This window comes from Lingula anatina, chromosome 6 (genome assembly GCF_051362555.1).
Source record: "Lingula anatina isolate TDL-2025a chromosome 6, LinAna3.0, whole genome shotgun sequence".
Classification (NCBI taxonomy): Eukaryota; Metazoa; Brachiopoda; class Lingulata; order Lingulida; family Lingulidae; genus Lingula; species Lingula anatina.
In genome coordinates, this window is record NC_141772.1 from 15,311,934 (window position 1) to 15,334,098 (window position 22,165).

At 35.9% G+C, this 22,165-nt stretch overlaps 2 protein-coding genes and 1 pseudogene across 2 annotated transcripts; 2 read left to right on the forward strand and 1 right to left on the reverse strand.

Moving 5' to 3' along the window:
* Positions 1 to 1,494: 1,494 nt before the first annotated feature.
* Positions 1,495 to 3,499, reverse strand: LOC147761234 (uncharacterized; annotated as a pseudogene).
* Positions 3,500 to 12,029: 8,530 nt separating this feature from the next.
* Positions 12,030 to 13,892, forward strand: LOC147761235 (kelch-like protein 6). Its single transcript, XM_087015248.1, has one exon. It carries the CDS (start codon positions 12,030 to 12,032, stop codon positions 13,890 to 13,892), a length of 1,863 nt encoding a protein of 620 aa, XP_086871374.1.
* Positions 13,893 to 18,979: 5,087 nt separating this feature from the next.
* Positions 18,980 to 20,836, forward strand: LOC147761236 (kelch-like protein 25). The gene has a single exon (XM_087015249.1). It carries the CDS (start codon positions 18,980 to 18,982, stop codon positions 20,834 to 20,836), a length of 1,857 nt encoding a protein of 618 aa, XP_086871375.1.
* Positions 20,837 to 22,165: the final 1,329 nt, after the last annotated feature.

Consider the following 22,165-nt stretch of genomic DNA (forward strand, 5'->3'; position numbering starts at 1 on the left):
TGTCCATGCTATTTATTGTCAATAATCAAAAATTGGTGATAATTATTCTATTATTTATTATGTAATGTTACATCAAAATTGACAACAATATTTTTGCATTGCTACTGCAAACATTATGAAAAGAAAACTGTGTTACTTATTATTATTTTTAACTTACAAGTATGATTTTTAGGATTGGCATGCAGTTCAAATTAGAAAGCCAGGTCAATTGGGTTATCATTTATTATTGAATATATGCAATTTTGTGTGAAATTTTCATTTTTCTCATTCTGGCACTTTCTAAGTATAAACTTGAACTCTGATGGGCCTGAAGCCTTATGCTTTTACTTTCGTCGTTGTTACCTGTTGTGCATAATTAAAATTTGATGTTGACTGTGCAGTAAAACATAATGTATTATTGCATCAGAATTGGTAGTCTCCTATTTTGTGCATGACTGTTTTGTGCTTTTCTTAAGATGTGACTTATGGGCCTGAAAGACCTTTGAGAGGGTCAGTCTGTTAATATCCCTTGGGTATCACTTAGCTAATTTCTGAGTTATAAAGTCATTTGCCTAATTGATAGGCCATTAAAGGAGATTACATAAAGCACACTTGTTGATATTTCCTTGTAAACTCCCAAAAGTTAAGCTCTTCTCTCTCTCTCTCTCTCTCTCTATATATATATATATATATATATAATCAAAGATTAAAAGTTTGAATTGCAGCTTCATTGAAATTATATTTACCTCAGGCTCTGCCAAGGAGGTTATATTTTCACCCTTGTTTGTCTGTCATCAACATAACTCAAAAAGTTATGGACCGATTTTGTTGAAATTTTCAGGAACTGTCAGAATTGGGCCAAAGAGGACAATGATTAGTTTTTAGTGGTGGTTTGGCTCAATAATCAATCAATAATAATCAGCAATTGCTGCCTTGGCAGAGGTCTGCACTCTCGGTGGTTTTCTAGTTTTGTTATGTTTTCCTTTACAATTTTTTTCTCAAACACTTGCATTTGTGACTTTTAACTCTCATCCACTCGAGGCTCTGCACATTTTCTGTATTTCCACATAAGCAATTGTATTGTTTTTTATGTCTTTAAACATTATATAATATTATTTTATGCACTGTCATCATTTTTCAAATATTGAGACTTTCATCATGTGACTTTGGTCTCTCATGGTCCTGAAACTGTAACCTTATTGAAGGGGTGGATTGAGACCATCTTCTGGGTCTTCTGGAAGACAGGTTATTAAGTTTATATTGACTGGTATCTATTTTTTTCTGTTGGAAGACCATCAAAATGGAGGATGAATCAACATAGATACTTTGGAATACTGTCAGAAAACATCTCAAGGTCCGCTCCTGTTATTGACCATGTTACCTGTTGTGCATGATTAAAATTCAGTGTTGACTGACAGTGTTATTATAAGCATTATTTATGTGAAAATAGTTTCATTGGATCTTAGTTTTGATAGTCAAAAAGGTTTCATTTATGCTAGATCCTGAAATTAGATTTACCTGTTGACTGTTTCGTCTGTTCACTCTGACAGACTTGGTCACAACTGAATTACCTGTTCAGGTGAAGGTGAACAGGTAATTATCTCAGTCTTGATGATGACTTGTTAGCCCCTCTCTCCCCCTCCCCCCAGGGTGGGTTTGAGAATGTCGTCATACACATGGGACAGCTTGTGTGCTCCTTCATCTCTGTTCATGTTGTGTTTCTTCCTTCTTATCCAGATCGATTCCAAAACTTTGCGCTTGCTGTAGTCATTTTCACCGGTTAGCACCTTTACATTGTCCCATTTTGGCACATGGTTGTTATCTGACATATGATCTGTGATGGCAGATTTGTGTAGAACTCCTGTCGACATAGAGCGTTTGGACCTGGTGTTAACTCCCTCACCTACATTTTCCTTAACATCTTTCTTGTGTTCCTCTAGTCTTGTTTCTAATTTTCTTCCCGTCTCTCCAACATAGACTCTGTCACAGCTCCCACACCCGATTTGATATACTACTCCACACTTCTTGTTGTCTTCTATCTTATCTTTTGGATGTACAAGAAAGTTTCTGAGTTTTGTGTGTGGTTTGAATGATACTCCGATGTTTTCCTTCCTCATTGAATTCATGATTTTCTCTGATATTCCTTTCACGTATGGGATTGTGACCTGTCCTTTGGATTTTTCCACTTTCTGCTCTTTCTTGTTTTTGGATATCTTACTTCCTGATCTTTTCATTTCCATTTGATGTTTCACCTTCTTTATTGTCCATTTTGGATAATTACATTGTTTCAATGCTTCTTTTATGATGTTTTCTTCTTCCATCCTGTCCTCTGGTTCGGTCACTAGTTCGTAACAGCCATCTAACAATGTTCTTACTACTGCCAATTTGTGTACTACTGGATGGTGGGATGTGAAATCCAGATACTGGTTAGTGTGAGTTGGTTTTCTGTACACTTTGGTTTTTATGGATCCATCTGCTTTGACTATAATGTCTGTGTCCAAGAAAGCTATGTGGTTGTCCTTCATTTCTTCATTGGTGAATTTTATGCTGTTGGAGAGGTCAATGCTATTCATGTGTTGGTTCACTGCTGCTGTAGTGCCCTTTGGTATTATTGCCAGGATGTCATCCACATATCTGAGCCATAGGCGTGGCTTGCACCAAAGGGGGCCGTTTTAATGGCTGTTTGCTCCAAATCCTCCATGAAAATGTTAGCTATCAAAGGAGATACCGGACTGCCCATTGCTGTACCGAATTTTTGGTGGTATATTATTCCTCTGAAACTGAAATATGTTTTTGTTAAAACAAATTCCAATAGTTCCATGATGTCATCAATAGATAGTAGCGTTCTCTGTTTCAGTTTCTTGTTCTCTAGTAGTCTCCTTCTGGTGATGTCAAGCGCTTGGTCGATGGGTGTGTTGGTGAATAATGAGGTTACATCAAATGATACCAATGTTTCATCTTTTTCAATTCTTAATTCCTTCAAGATCTTGACTAAATGTTTTGAATTTTGAACATGATGTTCTGTGTTCCCTATCAATGGAGCTAGTATGTCCGCTAAACTTCTTGAAAGGTTATATGTTATGGAACCTGTATAGTCCACTATCGGTCTTAGAGGTGTGTTCTCTTTGTGTACTTTGGGCGTACAATATAGTCTAGGTGTTATTTCTGCTGTGGGATAAAGGAAATGTTTCTGTTGTTCACTGATTTTTCCTGCTTTTAACAATCTGTTTATGTTGGCAACTACCTTTCTCTTATAAGATTGAGTGGGGTCAACATCCAGCTTACCGTATGTACGTGTGTCTGCTAACATGTGTTGTACTTTCTCGTTGTACTCCTCCACGTCCATTATTACCGTTTTTCGTCCTTTGTCCGCCGGTAGTATCATTATGTCCTTTTCCTTTCTTAATGTTTTTAATGCCCGTTGTTCTCCCTTTGTTAAATTGGACGCTGGTGTCTTGTTGGACTTTAGGATTGATGTTACCTTCCCTCTCAGTTGGTCCCGTTTGTTTTCCGGTAGTAGCATGCAACAGTCAACAGGTAAATCAAATTTCAGGATCTAGCATAAATGAAACCTTTTTGACTAGCATTATTTATTATTGCATCAAAATTGACAAAATGACCTTTTTTTGCATCTTTATTTTCTGTTTTTTGTCTGTACATTTGACAGCTTTGCTGCCTTGTTTCAACATATGTGCAACACCGATAAAGCGATAAGTCAAAAACCTTTTTACTTTTTGGCTTGAAACTTAAAGAACTGATGAAAATTCACAATATTCAGGACAAGTTCAAAAATTAGCATGATCTGGCCATTTTTGAAAAAGTTATGCTGTTTTTTCACTTTTTCAGCATATATACAACACCGATAAAGCGATAAGTGAAAACCCGTTTTACTATTTGGCTTGAAACTTACAGAACTGATGAATATTTGCAATTCGCAGGTCAAGTTCAAAAATCAGCATGATCAGCCATTTTTATAAAAATTTGCTGTTTTTTTACACTTTTTTCAGCATATATGCAACACCGTTAACACAATAAGTGGAAAACCATTTTACCTTTTGGCTTGAAACTTACAGAACTGATGAATATTCATTATACGCAGGTCAAGTTTCGAAAATCAGCTTGATCAGATCATTTTCACAAAAGTTATAAGGCTTTGTTCACATGGAAAGTCTATTTTCAAAAGATCTATTTTCTATTCGCGGTATCTTATGATCACGGTCTGTGACCTGAATATCCCGCAGCGTAATTACTGGCAGCGCTAGCCAGTTACTTATACAAAGCTGTAATTAATTCTTGGCTGTGCTCGCATTCTATAAAATCTCATTCTCCGTTGCAGCATCACTTGCCATCGGATCATGACGGTTGCACTCGTATCTGTCGTGTGTATAGCTTCTTCATCTTCTTCGTCATGTTGTTGCATAAAATCGACAAAAACATTTTTCAAAGCAACCGCGATCGCCATTAACTTTCTAACTTCCTACTGCGCTTGCGTCAAGGTGTCAGAATCTCTTCCGAGCACAGCCGAGAATTAATTACAGCTTTGGAAGTAACTGGCTCGCACTGCCAGTAATTACGCCGCGGGATATTCAGGGCACAGACCGTGATCACAAGATATACCGTGAATAGAAAATAGATTTTTAGAAAATAGACTTTCCATGTGAACGAAGCCTTACCTTTTTTTCTGCATATATGCAACGCTGATAATGCATTTTAAGGGAAACCGATCAGCCTTTTGTCTTGCAACTCACAGGAGTGGTCAGTCTGACTAATATACAGATCAAGTTTGAAAATAAAATTGATCAGTTAAGTTTAGATGAAGCTATGCCTTTTTTATGTACAGACACATATAGCTGTCACCTGCGTTTGTCGTCGCCGTCGTTGCCGTCGCTGTGCACTTACAGAACTGGGCCCAGTTGCACCAACAGGGCGTAAATTTACTCAGATATGACTGTCATTAACCGCAACGCCTGGCATCCGTGTGCCAGGTTTACTCTCCCTGCTTACGCCCGTTGCACTAAGACAAAAACTGATCGTTGTAACGACGCCCGAGTAACGCTCCGTTGCGTCACTGGCCAGCAATACGTGAATGGTATAATTGGGCAAATGAGGAGTTCTCAGCTGCAGTCATAATGGAGTGATGACATAAATAAATACAAAAGGAGCATTTCAGTGACGGAGAAATTCATAAGCTACATTATTCCATTTTGATTTAGAAATAAGAACGTCAAAATACGTTAACTTTGCTGTTGCCTTGGATATATAGCAATAAAATCGTAAAATATACATAATTATAGTATGCTTTTATAGTATGCTGTTGTAAATGAGAAAAACACGTTGGAGGCAGTGCGTACATGTATTTCTATTAATGAATTTGAACACCTTCACATTTGTTATTGAAACTTTTGAGTCTGAAAATAATGCAAAAATGCCAACATTTCTTTCTTTTTATAATTTTACATCAGTGCCGACAATTTCATAACCTTTTTATCTATGGTTACACTGTGAGGTATCATTTAATTCAATCGAGCTTACATCTTGGAGATTAAGAAATACAAGAGACCTAATACATATTATATGAGCCTTAAAATGTTGATATTTTAAGCTTTTGTCTCTATGTTTATACATAGTAAAATAGGAAAGTTTGGCGTAGTCAAATGACATTTTATGGCGACAACAATCTCCAGAGCTTATTTACGCACATGTGCATTCTGCACATGCTCAATTGTGCCCTAGAGGGGTAATCTCCATTGAGGCACATGTTGCTACTTAAACCATGGGGCATCACTGCCTGGCCTCATTTTGCTTGATTCATTCTGTTCACGCGCATGATACAATTAAGCTACAAGTTATCTCAAATCTTAAACTGAAATCTTCAGTTCAAAAAATTTCATTTTACCTGCCCCACAAATGAAATTTGTGCAAAATTGTTGGTAAATAATAACTTTTGCTGACTCGTCGCATCATAATTTTTAGGATGATGAGTCTTATTAAATATTTGATATATAATTTTTATCCCTAAGGCCATAACATTCAATACAGGCAACAATTTGCTACATTGTTGTTATTGTTAAAACGATTAGGATAGAGGGGTTAAAAAAAAAAGCGGCCTTGTTTGGCCAAATCACGAACAATCAATAGTCCTTGTTGCCTTCTTTCTTGCTACAGTATGAATGAGACTATAAAAGTTTGTGGTACACTGAGATGGAGGAGACATAAATGAATGATATAAAATGTGAAGAAAAAATGACTATGGTGAGTTATGGTTTGTCAAAAATTGTGAAAAGAATTAAAGAAACCATACTGCTGAGAGCCAAGACGTACCTACATGAGTGGTAAGATTTAATTTGAACACATGCATACCGGTATATACATGTAGGGCTTGGCTACACACATAATGTACTTAGTAATCACTTATATATATATAGGCCTATATACTACAAGATCACAGTCATATACTCAAATAAAATAAGATTTATGAAGTTTTGTGGAGGGGGAGTCAAATTTTCATGGGGGGAGTCAGATTTACATTATGAAAATCTGACTGGGGGAGTCAGATTTTCATGGGAGTCAGATTTTCATGTTACAATGGTCCCTTACTCGCTTCACCTCCACCTGGGTGAGTGTAACTGTGTATGGAACATGCGGAAAAATCATTTTTTCTCAAAATGGAAAGTTTCGCAAAGGTAGCGCAGTCTATCAGGTATGTAATAATGTTAGATTTAAACTGATATCTGCATGTCAGGTGACCAAGGTGACCGATTACTCATAAATAATAGTTTCTCCAGGTCTTGAATCTTTCACAGGCAGATTTCATTGACCTTACTGATAGTCATAGCACACACGATATTGCTTGTGTAAAGCATTTGATAGCAAAGATATGTGAGGTAACATAGACTTATTTATCCTATGTGGAAGTAAAATTATCAAGGGACTGGGCCTCAGAGGCCCGGTTTCCAGGAAAAGGGAATAACTTTTGGAAAAGTTAATTTCTACATATGGTGTAAATTATTTCAAAACTAATTATTTATCCATTTATGAGGTATAAGTTGCTTGAGGATTACATGAAAGGAACAGGCTCAAAACCTCATGCAAACGAAGAGAGAGCAAAAGATACATGGGTCCGGGCCTGCGAGGCCCCTGAAAGGTGGATGAGGGTTAAAGCATTGTGAATGCTTGGTAGAAAGGTAAAAAAAAAGTCATGAATAGATATGCTGCATATTACCAAATCTATTCAAGGTAACTTCGACTCATACGAAGCAGCCCAACTGTTGGGTGGCCTGTCCGACCTTCACCCACCAAATACCTCGACATCCTTATCGACCCTTTTTTTGCTACAAAATAACTTGGTATGTCACAGAAATTTTTTCGGGTGATAATCGCTGGCCACCGCCAGCCTTTTGTATTATTGTAAAAAGGTGATCTCTCCATGCCCAATATCAATGCCATACCAATCCAAAAAGACAGCGCCCATTCTCTTTATGATTTTAATTGTCGTGTAATTTGAAAGTAATTTGACGGCAAAGCGGCCATATTTCCACGTGGCGTTAATACGCATGCGCAGAAATCTCATTTTCCGGCAAATTCAATAACGACGTTTGCGACAACCGACTTCATTGGGGGGTGATTTCTTTTTTTTTTCAGAGAACAGACGAAAATCAGTGCGCGCGCAGGATGTCATCCATAAAAATAAAAAAGTTCGGCCCTATGGACAGATTTTGATGTAATTTTTAGGAACTGTCAGAAGTGGGCCAAGGAAGAGATGCTTAGTATTTGGTGGTGATCTGGATCAATAATCAACAATCAAATATCAATCATCAACATAGCTCAAAAAGCTATGGACCGATTTTGATGAAATTTTCAGGGTAGGTCAGAATTGGGTTAACCTAGAAATAATTAGTTTTTGGTGGTGATCTGGATCAATAATCAATAATGAAAAAACAATCATCAACATAACTCAAAAAGTTATGGACTGATTTTAATGAATTTTTCAGGGAAGGTCAGAAATGGGTTAACTTAGAAGTGATTAATTTTTGGTGGTGATCCGGATCAATAATCAATCAATAATCAGTAATAATCAAAAATTGCTGCCTTGTCAGAGGTCTGTGCTCTCGGAGTACTTTTCTAGTTTAAAGTCATAATAACCCTTCGTTTTGGCTAAAAATTGGATTTTCCTGGAGTAAATAGCAATTTTCCCGTACTTCCCAATGGTCAATGACCCCATCCCTGCATTCAAAGTTGGTCCAGGTTTTTTTTCCTAAACCTTTGGTTTTTTTGTTAAAATCTCTTTAGAGATTTTTTAGATTTTAACTGACGGAGCCCTCTCTGACATTGCATAGTCACACGATATCGAGCGATATTTTCTGGTGACCTACTTAAAAGCTGACAACAACAATATGTACTATTTAACAATAATATAAGATTCGTCTTATTGCTCAAAATGCATTTTTAACTACAATGTGTGCAGTTCCGGGCTTTTACGTTTTCCGACGCACTGTACAAAAACTCGAAACTTACGTCTGAGGATTGCATCATGCGCCTCCTCTCATATGGTGCTATATGTTATTTCGGTCTCGAATGAACTCGAGAATCCATGTGACACCCTAACGTCATTGGCAACGGATGCCTTGACGACCGGTAAGAAAGGCATCGAAAGCCCTATTGACAAGCACAGATTTAAGTTTTACTACAATAACAGCCGTTTTATTGGTAAAATACAATGCAATATATTTTCATGAGTTGTTTACAATGTATTTCTTGCAGAATTTTGAATCTCAAAGGAAGAGTTATTAATTGCTTTAATATTGCATCAAAATTGACAAAATGACCTATTTTGCGTCTTGATTTTCTGTTTTTTTTTTCTGTACATTTGGCAGCTTTTTTAGTATTATATTAAGTGTTTTTTTTCTTCAGATTAATTCTTAAGCATTTTAATAGTCTTGTTATGGAACTAATTAGATATGTAAAAGTGTTGTTTTGACATTTTCTGCTTCTTAACAATATTGTTAGTTGATTAGATAAAAATGACGGTAAACCTGCTATCGTGCATTGTTGAATAAAGCATCAAAAATGGAAATGAACTCATATCATTGCAGTTCGTCAGATTCAATCATTCACTAAGTTAAAGGGATAATAACTCTTCATATGAAATCTATATTTCACAATAAAAACAATGTGAATAACTCATAGAAATATAATATATTCTGTTTTACGACGAAAACAGCAGTTATAGCTATTATTCTGATATCTGAGCTTGTCTTCAGATCACGTGACCTCCATTGATGGCTATACTCTGTTAAAATCTCTTAAGAGATTTTAACAAAAAACCAAACTTTTTAGAAAAAAAACCAGGGACTAACTTTGAATGTAAAAATGGATTCATTAACCATTGGTAAGCATGGGAAAATTGTTGTTTACTCCAGGAAAATTAATTTTTTGGCCAAAATGAAGAGTTATTATCCCTTTAAGAATCTCAGAATGGAGCAAGTTGGCATTTAAAATTTTTCTATTGATATTTTTCCTTTGACAACATTTTTTAATTGATCATATAAAAATGACAGTAAATTGATTATTTTGTTTTATGTAAAAAGGTGTTGAAAATGGAAATAAACTCTTTTCAATACAGCTATCACTTGTTTACATTTTGGGATAAATTATCAAAGTGTGACTCTGAACTCTATGGGTTAGTCACATTTTCTGAATATCCATGATACTTTTATTCTATTATTAAACAAGGCAGCAAAGTTGTCAAATGTACAGACAAAAAGCAGAAAATAAAAATGCAAAAAATAGGATACTGTCAATTCTGATGCACTAATGTATTATGCTTCACTGCATAGCCAACATCAAATTTTAATTCTGCACAACCGTTGATTAGGATGAAAGTAAAATGTGTAACAAGCATTAGACCAAGTTCCCATACCTAACAGGATCAATCCAACTCCAAGGGGTTTCCCACTAAATTGCTTTCAGCTTAAGCAGCTTAGAATTCTGGCATGCCAGTTTCAGTAGGCGTGACAGACAGCTAAGCCACTTACATTGATTGCAATTTAGTGAGAATCCCCTTGGAGATAGATGGATCCACAGTTAGTGTGATAGGGTCTGGAAATGGTCCCTAAGCCTTCAGGCTGATAAGAGTTAAAGTTCATACTTTGGAAATGCCAGAATGAGAACAAAAAAAAATTGCTTAAACTCAATAAAAAAAATATATATATATATGATTCAATAGAGCTGTTTTTCTAATTTGGGCTGTATGTCAATCCTAAGAATCATTCTTGTAAGTAAAAAAAAATACAGAAAATGTTACAAAGTAACAGTACAGGGCTCCTGGTGGATGGGAGTGAAAAGTCACATATTGAAAATGCCAGTTTGAAAACTAAACATTGAAAAAGGAAAAATTACAAAAATATTCCACTAAAGCTGCCATTCAGTCTAGCTGCATTACCATGATATGAATCATGCAACTTGAGTTTGGAGATAATTAATAAAGGGAAATCTCAACAAGTGTGTTTTATGTAAGCTCATTTAATGGCCACTTCAGACCATATTAGACAAGATGATTACCCAAGGGACGATTACAGACCATTACACCCATCTTATCCATATGCCACAAACTATGTGCTAGAATGATAAAAATGAAACTTTCACAAAAATTCAAGAAAAAAGCAGAAAATAATAATGCACAAAAAAGGATACTGTCAATGCTGATGCAATAATACATTATGCTTAAATGGATAATAACTCTTCGTATGAGATCTATATTTCATGATATAAACAGTATAAACAACTCATAGAAATATAATATATTTTGTTTTAACACAAAAAGGGCAGTCATAGCAATTATTCTGATATCTGAGCTTGTCATCAGACCATATATGACCTCCATAGATGGCTATACTCTGTAAGAGATTATAACAAAAAAAAAAAAAAAAAACCTCTTTAGAAAAAAAAAAACAAAAAAACAGGGACTAAATTTGAATGTAGAAAGGGATTCATTAACCATTGGTAAGTATATTGTTTACTCCAGGAAAATTCATCTTTTGGCCAAAACGAACAGTTATTATCCCAAAATTTAACTGCAAAGTCAAGTTGCAAATATTGCACAACAGTTATGGGGCAAACTCCGTATGTTGGACAGCAACAGCGACAGCAATGATGTGGACCGACAGAATATATACAGATACTTACAGAATCTGTATTTAAAAAATTAAAAAAAGAAAAAAGATAACAAAAATATCCTCAAAGCTGCTTTTCAACCATTTAATTTACCGGTAGCTGTGTCAACATGCTTTGAAACAGCCAAGTGAGATTGAGGTACTGCCATTATAGCATTATACACACATTGTTTTGTCATATGCAATATTAGACTGGGTTCCCACAGATTTAGATCGATCCATCTGGATCGACCTAACGACCTGGGGGTTCACACTAAATTGCTGTAAGCTTCCAAGAGCCGAGTGCACACAAAAGTTAATTACCCCATTACAGCTTTTAGTAGGTATGACAAACATTTAAGCTGGTTAGCTGACAGCAATATAGTGAGACTCCCCAGGGGGATAGATCAATCTAAATATCTGTGGGTATGGTCTCTTTTTCAACATTTAATACATGATTATCACCAATTCTTAATTATGTGACACTGTTAATTTAGATCCCGTTCCCATATCTAGATCAATCTAGCAGGTTTTCTCACTAAATTACATTCAGCTTAAGCTGTTTAAATGTCTGGCATGTCTACTGAAGCTGTTAGGGGGTAATATACTATTGTTTAGCATCTTTTTCAAGGTGCCCAATGTCCTCCACCCCTTGTATATTTGAAGCATTAACTCTTTATTTTCTGTCCATCTGAATTTACAAGTGTCCACTGGGGAATAATACCAAAGGTGCTACAATTAACCTGCGTCATGTTTGCTCCATATTAACTGTCATAATAACACATTTCTCTTTTCATTTTTTATCTATTTATTTCTTTATTTGGGGGTGGAAGGGGTGGATCAACATCACCATGACATGAAATAGTAATTAATTTCATGTCATCTTTGCAGATATTCAAAATGGATACTCCAAAATTACAGCAGGAAGAAATAATAGAACCAAGCTTTGCCTATCAATTGACTGATGGCATTTATCATATGAAGGAGAAAGGCTTGTTCTGTAATGTTACCATTGAAGTTCAAGGTCAAAAATTTCCATGCCACAAAGTTGTTCTGGCTTCCGTTTCAAGTTATTTTGAAGCAAAGTTTACAAGCTCTATAAGAGAGAATAAATCTGCTGAAATTGCCATGCATGGTATGGAGGCCCAGGTTTTTGAAACCATATTAGACTTCATCTATACTGGGAAGTGTGAGATTTCCAAAGAGAATGCACAAGCTGTTATGGATGCAGCCAACAAGCTCCAAATTTTTACTTTGATCAAAATATGTGGCAAGTACATAGCAAGGAATCTAACACCAGAAAACTGTTTGTCTATTTGGCAGTATGCTAATAGCATTTCCTGCAAAGAGCTCATCCAAAAAACTAAGCAGTTTTCCTTGAAAAACTTTCTGAAAGTTCCATTTTCTTCAGTAACGTCCCTGTCAAAAGATGTCCTTATTCAATTCATATCAAGTAATAGTTTGAATATTCAGTCTGAAGATAATGTCGCTCAAATGGCTCTTCAATGGATAGAAGCAGAACCAGAAAGAGAGACCGATGCTGTAGAAGTTCTCTTGCATGTTCGATTCTCCTGTATAAGTTCTCGATACCTGATGGAATTAATGGACCATGAAATTATAAAACAAAAAGAGAGCATTTTAAAGCTTATCCATCAAGCCCAACTTTTCCAGGCAGACCCTACCATGTACCTTGAGATACCATATCCCCAAGCATCACCAAGGGCCTCCTTGAAAAAACAAGAGTATGTCTCTCTTCTTGTTGCACAGACTGGTGAAAGTGATGAATATTATTTTAGAGGTGAAAGTGATAAATATTCTTTTAGACAGACCACGAGTTTGGCCCAACCAAAATGGACATCAAAAGAATTCAGCCACCATAGATTGGTTGGTGCAGCTGTTTGCACAGTTAACTGTAACATTATGGTGTCTGGAGGTAAGAATGACCCGAGTATATTGACCATTTATGATAAAGCACTTGAGAAAAGAGGTTCCATTGTAATTGAACAGATGCTGTTTGGAAGACAAAACCATACTATGGTTAGTCTCTGCAGAAAATTAATTGTAATTGGGGGCCTACGACACAATTTTGACCAAATTGCCATAGAAAACTCAGTACATGTCTACAGCATCAGGTTCAACAAATGGTACCAAGGAGGTTATCTGGTGACTGGGGTAATGCAACATGCCTCCGTCTCTTTTCAAGGTAAAATCTACACTTTTGGAGGAACAACTGCAATATCTGGCTCTCTGCAAGGTGCCATTAACAAGGTTCAAATATACTCTCTGCAAACAAAAACATGTGTCCTGGGCCCACATATACCTTCAGCCATTTCCAAGTGCAGCGCCACAGTAATGGAAGAGTCCATCTTTGTTGTTGGCCTGGAGGAAATAACTAACTCTGACTCCAACTCTGATGAAGAGAAATATCATGAGCGAAACTACAAGGACATCCACATGCAATCATGGTTACCGTATAGAATGATGTTCCAAGATGATAAATACTGTACAGGAAACCGTGTATTCTATCAGTTTAAGCCCCTAGTTGGAGTGTGGATCAAACTGAACCCACCCACCAACATTACTAATTCAGCTTTGTGTACACATTGTGGAAAAATTTGGAATATTATGGTTGGTTCCCACACCAAAGTGTATTCCTACAATTCCCTGGATGATATGTGGGAGAGCAATTCAGAAACAGAGGAGACATACTCAACACCATCAGATATGAAATACTCAGTGAAATGCATTCAGCTAACTCACTAGACATATATACATGACAGGACATACATGTACAATGCTACAATGCTTAATACAAAAACTGCCTTTTGTTAAAAAAGCCTAAATGAAGGGTAAAATCTTGAAAAAAATGAAGGTGCGAATGTCAAAAATCCATTTATGTGGCCTCTGTAATTGAAGAATTTCAAAATATTTTTGTAACAGATAAGTTCTTTTTTACCTATACCCTGCTAGGTCTGAGAGAAGATTACAGTACATAATGTGCCAAGAATATCGTATTTTTGCCCAGGCAACCCGATCTTGACCACCAGTTCATTGACAACATAACTCATTTTCTGGCACACAGTTGCACCAATGCACATGTGCACTGTCAAAAAATGTGTATGTTTTGCCATTTAAATCATCTTCAAACAAACAAACATGCGAGTGAAAGGTGATCTAGATGAAACTGAAAAGGCAATTTCCACATTTGTTAGTGAGCCAAGAGAGACAGGAAGGTAATTTTCACATTCCGTCAAGAGACTGAAGATCATCAATGGGAGATTGAGTGCAATCTGAGTGCGATGAAAATGAAATTTTCATACTTTTTCAATGGACTTCATTGCTGGATTCATCAGGAGAAGATCAACAGTGACCAAAGCAAGCCTAGAAGGCAATCTTCAAATATTCAGGGTGAGATCATAAGTGATCCAAATGAGACGAGAAGGCAGCTTTCATAGTTGTTAAGTTGATTGTTGCATGATGTACTAAGGCTCCCTATATACATTATTTCATATCCATTGAAGTAGGGTGAGAAAGTGCAAATGGTGGGAAATGTACAGTAATGTGCCATGACTTTCTTACAGAATTAAATAATTTGAATAAGGAAAAGATCATTTTAGGCAAAATTCATGAAATGGGAGAATCTCAGAAATTCAAGATATTTGGATTTCATGAAATTCTTGACCAGAAGTTGTCTGTACCTCACTAGGCTTTATGTTATCTTTTCCCAACGATCTCTGTGTCAGTTACGATATTGTATAAAAAGGTAGCATTGGTAATTGCAATTCAACAATTACCCCATCACTGTGTAAGGTCCAAGGTGCTAGATAACGATCACAGCATTGTTATCAGTAGTGTCGTTTTTCATGAGTGATTCTGGTAGCCAGAAACTTGTGTCGTTTTTAGAAAACGATCCTGGCGCCCAGAACAGGAGTGGAGGGAGCATCTATCCTGACCAGATAACCTTCTCCGTGGAAGCCGGGCTTATTGTTAATGTTATTCCTCTCTGTGCACTGAAGCGGAGATGACAGCCAATCGATGTCTATGGAGCACAATTAGCCTTCATCAGTATTAGCATCTACGGCGACCAGGTTTGTTGATTTTAAGATTGTTCGAATTTTAGGAGCCATTTGAGCATAAATCACCAATATTTTCAATCCTTGCTTAGTGCTGAAAATGAGAATGAAAAATAACAAATGCATGTTAAAGGCTGGAAATAAATTTTTAGATTTCAAACTTTAATGAAACTAATGTGGATGAATGTTGGGTATTTAGATTATTGCAATTATTTGATTTGTTTTACCTGACATAACAATAAATTTTTCAGTTGATTTTTTTTTATCTCAATACAAAATCAATTTTCGAACATCATAGAGCTTTACCAACTTTCCAACACCAGTGCCACACTGCTGGGTTGACAATACTCGTCTCCAACATCAGAAAAAAATCATGCTGATTTTTTCTTATTTTAATGATAAAATGATAAATATGTGAAGGAAAGAAATTTCACAAAATGTACCGCAGAAAAAGAAGCTTTTCCAACTCGGACTGCATTTAAGTCCTGTGTTACTTTCCTGTAAGTTTGAGAAGAGTAACTGACATGGTTTTTCTTTAATGGTCACTGGAAAAGGGTTGTCTTCAATTTGATGCAATATTACATAATGCTTAATGGCATAATGACCATCACTTTTTAATAATAAAATAAAGTATCATGGATAATCAGAAAATGTAACTAGCAAAAGTCTTCAGGTCCATGGAAGTTCAGAGTTACACCTTGAAAATGAAAAAATGTAAACAAGAGATGACTGTACTGAAATGAGTTTATTTCCATTTTCAACACATTTTTTTCATAAAACAAAATAATCAATTTACTGTCATTTTTATATGATCAACTAAAAAAACTGTTGAAATAAGAAAAATATCAATAGAACAATTTCAAAAGTCCAATTTGCTCCATTCTGAGATTCTGAACATAGTGAATGATTGAATCTGACAAACTGCAATGATATGAGTTTATTTCCATTATTGACACTATATTACACAATACACGATAACAGGTTTACTATCATTTTTATTTAATCAACTAACAATATTGTTAAGAAGCAGAAAATGTCAAAAGAACACTTTCACATTTGGTAACGTGCCAAACAATTTGACTGGTGCAATCAATCCGACCAAAAAAATTATTTTCTAAAGTGATTTTTTCTGGGCTCAAACATTTAGACCAATCGGCAAAATCATGTGACAATTTCTTGTTCCCATTGTTTGACCATATTGGCGGCAAGACTAAATTTTCAGGCCAGTGAGATAGATGCTGCATGCCTCGGCCCTTTGTCAATTGTTGTGCTTTTAATAGCTCTCGTCAAAGAGGAAAAGAACAATTAATTGACGATCTTATCTGGATGCGTGATGTACCTGTTATTTCTTTTGTGCCCGATAACAATAATAATGCTTACAAACATACAGTTTGTGCTAATTTAGCAGACTTGCCTCTGCTGACTGATTCGTCAGGCCTGTAACTGCTGGAGGGGGGGGGGGGGACATTTTGAAGAATTAAAAGGGTCTGCTTTGGGTTAAACCAAATATCGACAGTGGGTTGGATATGTCATAAAACACGTTCACACAGACCATATAGCGTTTGCTAGCTATAAGAATTTGTGAGAAGAATAGCTGATTTATACCCCCGTCACACTAGAGGCAGAATGAGCAAGAATGCCATCGGAAAGACAATTCTTTGTGCATTCCTGGATATTCAAAGAGCATTTTAAAAATTCCGAGTGCATTTAAAACATTTTTACCCATTCAAATGTGCCTCGGATAAGCTGAAATATTAATTTTGCCAGCAACTGAACTACATTAGTACGCCATTCAAAGCATATTTTAAATATTCCTACTGCCTACTGACAGTATTATAAATATTCCTAGTTTTCCATCTACATTCGAACTGCTTTTGAGAGCTAATGCAGACGAAAGTGCATTAATCATTCCAGGCGAATTCAAGCGCATTCTGAGTATTCCAATGGTACTCTTACAATAATTGAGGTCAATTTGAAATTTTTCCCCGAATTTGGTGCCAATTTTAAAAATTCTTCGTTCAGGCTCATTCTTCTTGATTCCTGCTGATTCTGAATATGTGTGACGGGGATATAATTTTTAAGATTGATTAAAATATAGATGCAAAAGGGGGATACGTTCTTGGAGTCAAATACCGCAAGATCCTACATTTATTACTAGCCTACACAATCATTTGACTGAAGATCAGAGGGATCGATCGCCCAGACTTCTTGGCGCCAAATACTGTGCATTGTCAAATTCTGACGAACATGTGTGAGCTTTTCGCCTACATGGAAAATAGATTTGTGAACAATAAAAATGACGTCTTCCTCATCTCCTTATAAGAAAATACAGTAGCTTATATGGTAGTAAAATGGGCATGAAACATTGATATTATTGAGCGTAATCCGTGAAGAACGCCATTCCTGTGACCCCTCCCCCACAATGGGACCATCTTGATTAACATGTGGTTTGTGCTAGGTTTGCTGGAGCACACCAGATCAGACCAGTCATCATTTTTGTGTTTGCTTGGTTCTAACTTCAAATTAAAGATGCATCTGTTTTTTAAAAATCATAGCAAATGAATGCTTATTTTACGTTCGGGTTATAACAGTAGGGTTTTAAATATGTACCAGGACTTGTGCACCGCTTCTGTATAAAAATAAGAAAATCGAAAGAGTCCCAACAAGATAAGACGGGTAATGTCACGCTTCCAGATAAGATCTTCCTCATTGATGAGAGGTATTGAAAGCACAACAATTGACAAAGGGCTGAAGCATGCAGCACCTATTTCACTGGCTTGAAAATTTACCGAGTCTTGTCTAGATGGTATGGTCGAACAATTGGACAAGAAAAAATTCTGTCGCATGATTTTGACGATTGGTCTTTAGAGAATAATTTCTTTGGTCAGATTGATAGCAACGGTCAAACTGTTTGGCACATTACCGTAACTGAATTTTGCTCTATTTACTATTTCTCCCTGGTATTACTACTTAGGCTATGATTTGGTTCTATTCATCTGTCTGTCGAATTGTTTTTCAACATAAAACATCATGGAAAAGCTTGTGGACTGATTTTGATGAAATTTTTAAAAACTGTTGGGAGTAAACTCAGTAAGAAGTGATTAAATTTGGTGGACCAGTGATCCATCATTTAATCAACAGTTTAAGAGGACAACAAGCATCAATATGTTCTTTAGTACCAGGGTATCAAAATCAAGGGAGTTAATTCCTTTAGTCTTATAACACAGGATTAAATGATGTTATAATGCCTGTTGAAAACTATCTGTGGAGGAGAGATGATCTGTGATCAGTATTTTCTTTGCTGTTCGAGGGAGTGTTAATTGGATTTATCTTTTCTCAATCTTTGTAAGTTAATCCCCTTGATTTTTTTTTTTTTTTTTTTTTTTTTTTTTTTTGTGAAAAGGCAGCACAAATTTTATCTAGTAAAAAATAAATCAAACCATAAGGTATCTTTTGTCTGTAGCACTGGGCATTACACATTGTGAATGTGCGCAAGTGTCTCGATTCCATAACTCGCCCATACTCGCACCATATAATGCATTGTAGCCTCTATGTGATATCACTATTCGCAATACGCAATGCTTGCAAGTTACGGGGCCCTGGTTGATCTACCAATCCCATAACAACTTGATCAGATTCAACTGGCATTATTTGTGTTTGTGTATGAGTTGTCCTTTTCCTTTTTTTTCTGATTTTTTAAATGAAAAAATGCATCAACAACACATTATCATGCAAATAGTGTTTAATTTTTATGTTATCTTTGCAGACATAACTACGATGAACAGGCCAGAATTACCACATGTAGAAATGATAGACCCCAGCTTTGCCTATTTATTGAAAGACGGTATTTGTCAGCTGAAGGAGAATGAAACTCTCTGCGATGTAACCATAAAAGTTGAAGGTCAAAATTTCCCATGCCACAAAGTTGTTCTGGCTTCCATTTCAAAATATTTTGAAGCAATGTTTACAAGTTCTATGAAAGAAGAAAAATCTGCCGAAATAGAACTGAAAGATATGGAACCCCAGGTATTTGAAACCATATTAGAATTCATTTATACAGGAAAGTGCAAGATATCCACAGAGAATGCACAAGCTGTCATGTATGCAGCAGACATGCTTCAAATTTCTACTTTGATTAAACTATGTGGCAAGTACATAGCAAGGAATTTAACGCCAGAAAATTGTCTGCCCATTTGGCAGTTTGCTGATGCCATTCAATGCAGAGAGCTCATCCAGAACAGTATGCATTTTTCCTTACAAAGCTTTTCAAAAGTTCCATTTTCTTCAGTGACATCACTGTCAAAAAATATTTTTATTCAATACATATCTAATAATGGTTTACGTATTGAATCTGAAGATAATGTCGCTCAAATTGCTCTTCAATGGATAGAGGCAGAACCAGAGAGAAAGACTGATGCTGTAGAAGTTCTAAATCATGTTCGGTTCTCTTTTGTAAGTTCTCAATATTTGATGGCACTAATGGAACATGATATCATACAGAATGATAAATGCATCTTAAAGCTCCTCCACCAAGCCCAACTTTTCCAGTCAGACCCTACCATGTACTTTGAGTTACCATATCCCCAAGCATCACCAAGGGATTCTTTGCAAAGACGAGAGCGTATTGTTTTTATAACTAAAAATTACAACCATATTTGTAAACTGACCTCAAGTTTGGCCCAACCAGATTGGAAGTTGGAAGTTGTAAGAAGTATATATTGTTTTAACTCGAGAGATGCGACCATTTGCAGCAGTCCTGCCAACTCTAAGCTTTATTTGACCGGAGGAATGGCTTACCCAAGGAGACTGACCATGATTGAACTTTCATTAGGCCAGGATGGAACTCACAAAGAACTTCAAGATATGGTGATTGGAAGGCAAAACCATACTATGGTAATACTTGGTGAGTGTTTATATGTGACTGGGGGTCTACAAGTCAAAGAAACTGTCACAAGACTACTGCCATTTCAGCTAGGTAACAATGTAAGTACCATAGAAGCCTCAGTTCATGTCTACAGCATCAGGTTCAACAAATGGAGACCAGCAGGTAATCTGCTTACTGGGGTAATGCAACATGCCTCTGTCTCTTTTCAAGGTAAAATCTACACTTTTGGAGGAACAACTGCAAAATCTGGCTCTCTACAAGGTGCCACTAACAAGGTTCAAATATACTCCCCAAAAACAGGAGAATGTAAGCTGGGCCCACAAATACCTTCAGCTATTTCCATGTGCAGCGCCACAGTAATGGAAGAGTCCATTTTTGTTGTTGGTGTTGAAGAAAAACTGGATTCAGATTCCAACTCTGATAAAGATGATGACTGTGGTTCTAAAGAAGAGGATGAAAAAAATCCAGTATTCTATCAGTTCAAGCCCCTAGATGGATTGTGGATCAAACTCACCTCACCCATCAACATAACAAATTCAGCTCTATGTACATTTCATGGAAAAATCTGGAATATTGTGGTTGGTTCTGAGTTCAAAGTGTACCTCTACAACCATTTGAATGATATGTGGGAGAGTAATACTGATGACTCCGAAGATTCATATGAATTGGAAGATCCAGATGAATCAGAAGATCGTGATATATCAGAAATTCTGAATGATTCAGTAAAGTGCATGCAGATAACTTACTAGTCAGACATGCAAGCTACATAGACACAAAGGGGACTTAAAGGCACGACCATGGATATAGATAATTGTTCTTAAAAAGGCTACAAAAATTTTTTTTTTAATGTAATTGTTTTATTCTGGATTGGTTATTAATGTGAAAAAATGACACTGATTTTATTTTAAATTGACAACTACCTCTGTTGTAAATGCCCCTAGAGAGGTTTATGAACAATCAACAGTCAAAGCAAAACTTGTTGGCCCCAAACCCAATATCAATTAAGTAATAGTGAAGTGGGGCCAGCGATACTTATAAAATCTGCGCATGCACTAGCAAACCAGGTGACCAATGTACAGCTATGGAGACCAAGATAGACATCTTAATTAAGAGTTTATCCAGAACACTTGAACGTCACCTTCAAACCTGAGGCAATTTTCTGTGACTGAAGATTAGAGTAGGTCACCAAAGGTGGTTCCCCAAGTGGTGGGAAGCCCAGTTTTTTAGCAAGAATATGGGTGGTTTACATCTTGAAGACATACATAGTTATATCAGACAATACTACAATGTATCATATAACATTATATTACTATATTATACATTATAACATTCTATCCCTGTATACAATTCACTTAAATTGATGTGAAGAAAAGCTGGAATTCTATTTAAATTGTTTGTTACCTGCTATTTCATAATTATTTCATGTTACACTACCTAGCTGCCATCATGATGACCCCAAAAATTTAACTTGCTATTTGGTTAAACTTAAAAGAAGACTGGTAGCCTAGGCAGATTTCATGAAAAAATATTCTGAAAGCAATTAAATAAAAAAGTTTTAGTTAAACTTTTAATGTTTTGAGATGTTAGTCACTTTTCACATTTGTTATGTACACTTAACTGTACTGCAATGTTTTGACCGGTCTTAACATATAGTAATATTACTTGGAGGGGGAGGGGGCATGTTACATGTGTGGGTTCTGTTAAGATGACTTTCATATGTAAAACCTCTAAAATTGTTGGTGTGCAAATACATATTAGGAAGATATGCATGCTATAACTCAAAGATATGCCACAGATTATAGATACCTAGTTTTTATAATGAAAATTATTAGAACTATACGTATCTTATTGTTTTTGTGTCTTAATGAGAAATTATTTTTTATAAACAACATCAACAACAAAAGGTATTGTAGGTCAGAAACATTTTTGATAACAGTAAGGGGTTCTGACATATTTCAAATAAAATGACTATATGGGGTAGTCCTTGTGAGTTTAGATTTAAATAGATCCAATGGATTCACTGAATTTGAAAAAAAAAGTGATATATATATATATATATATATATATATATATATATA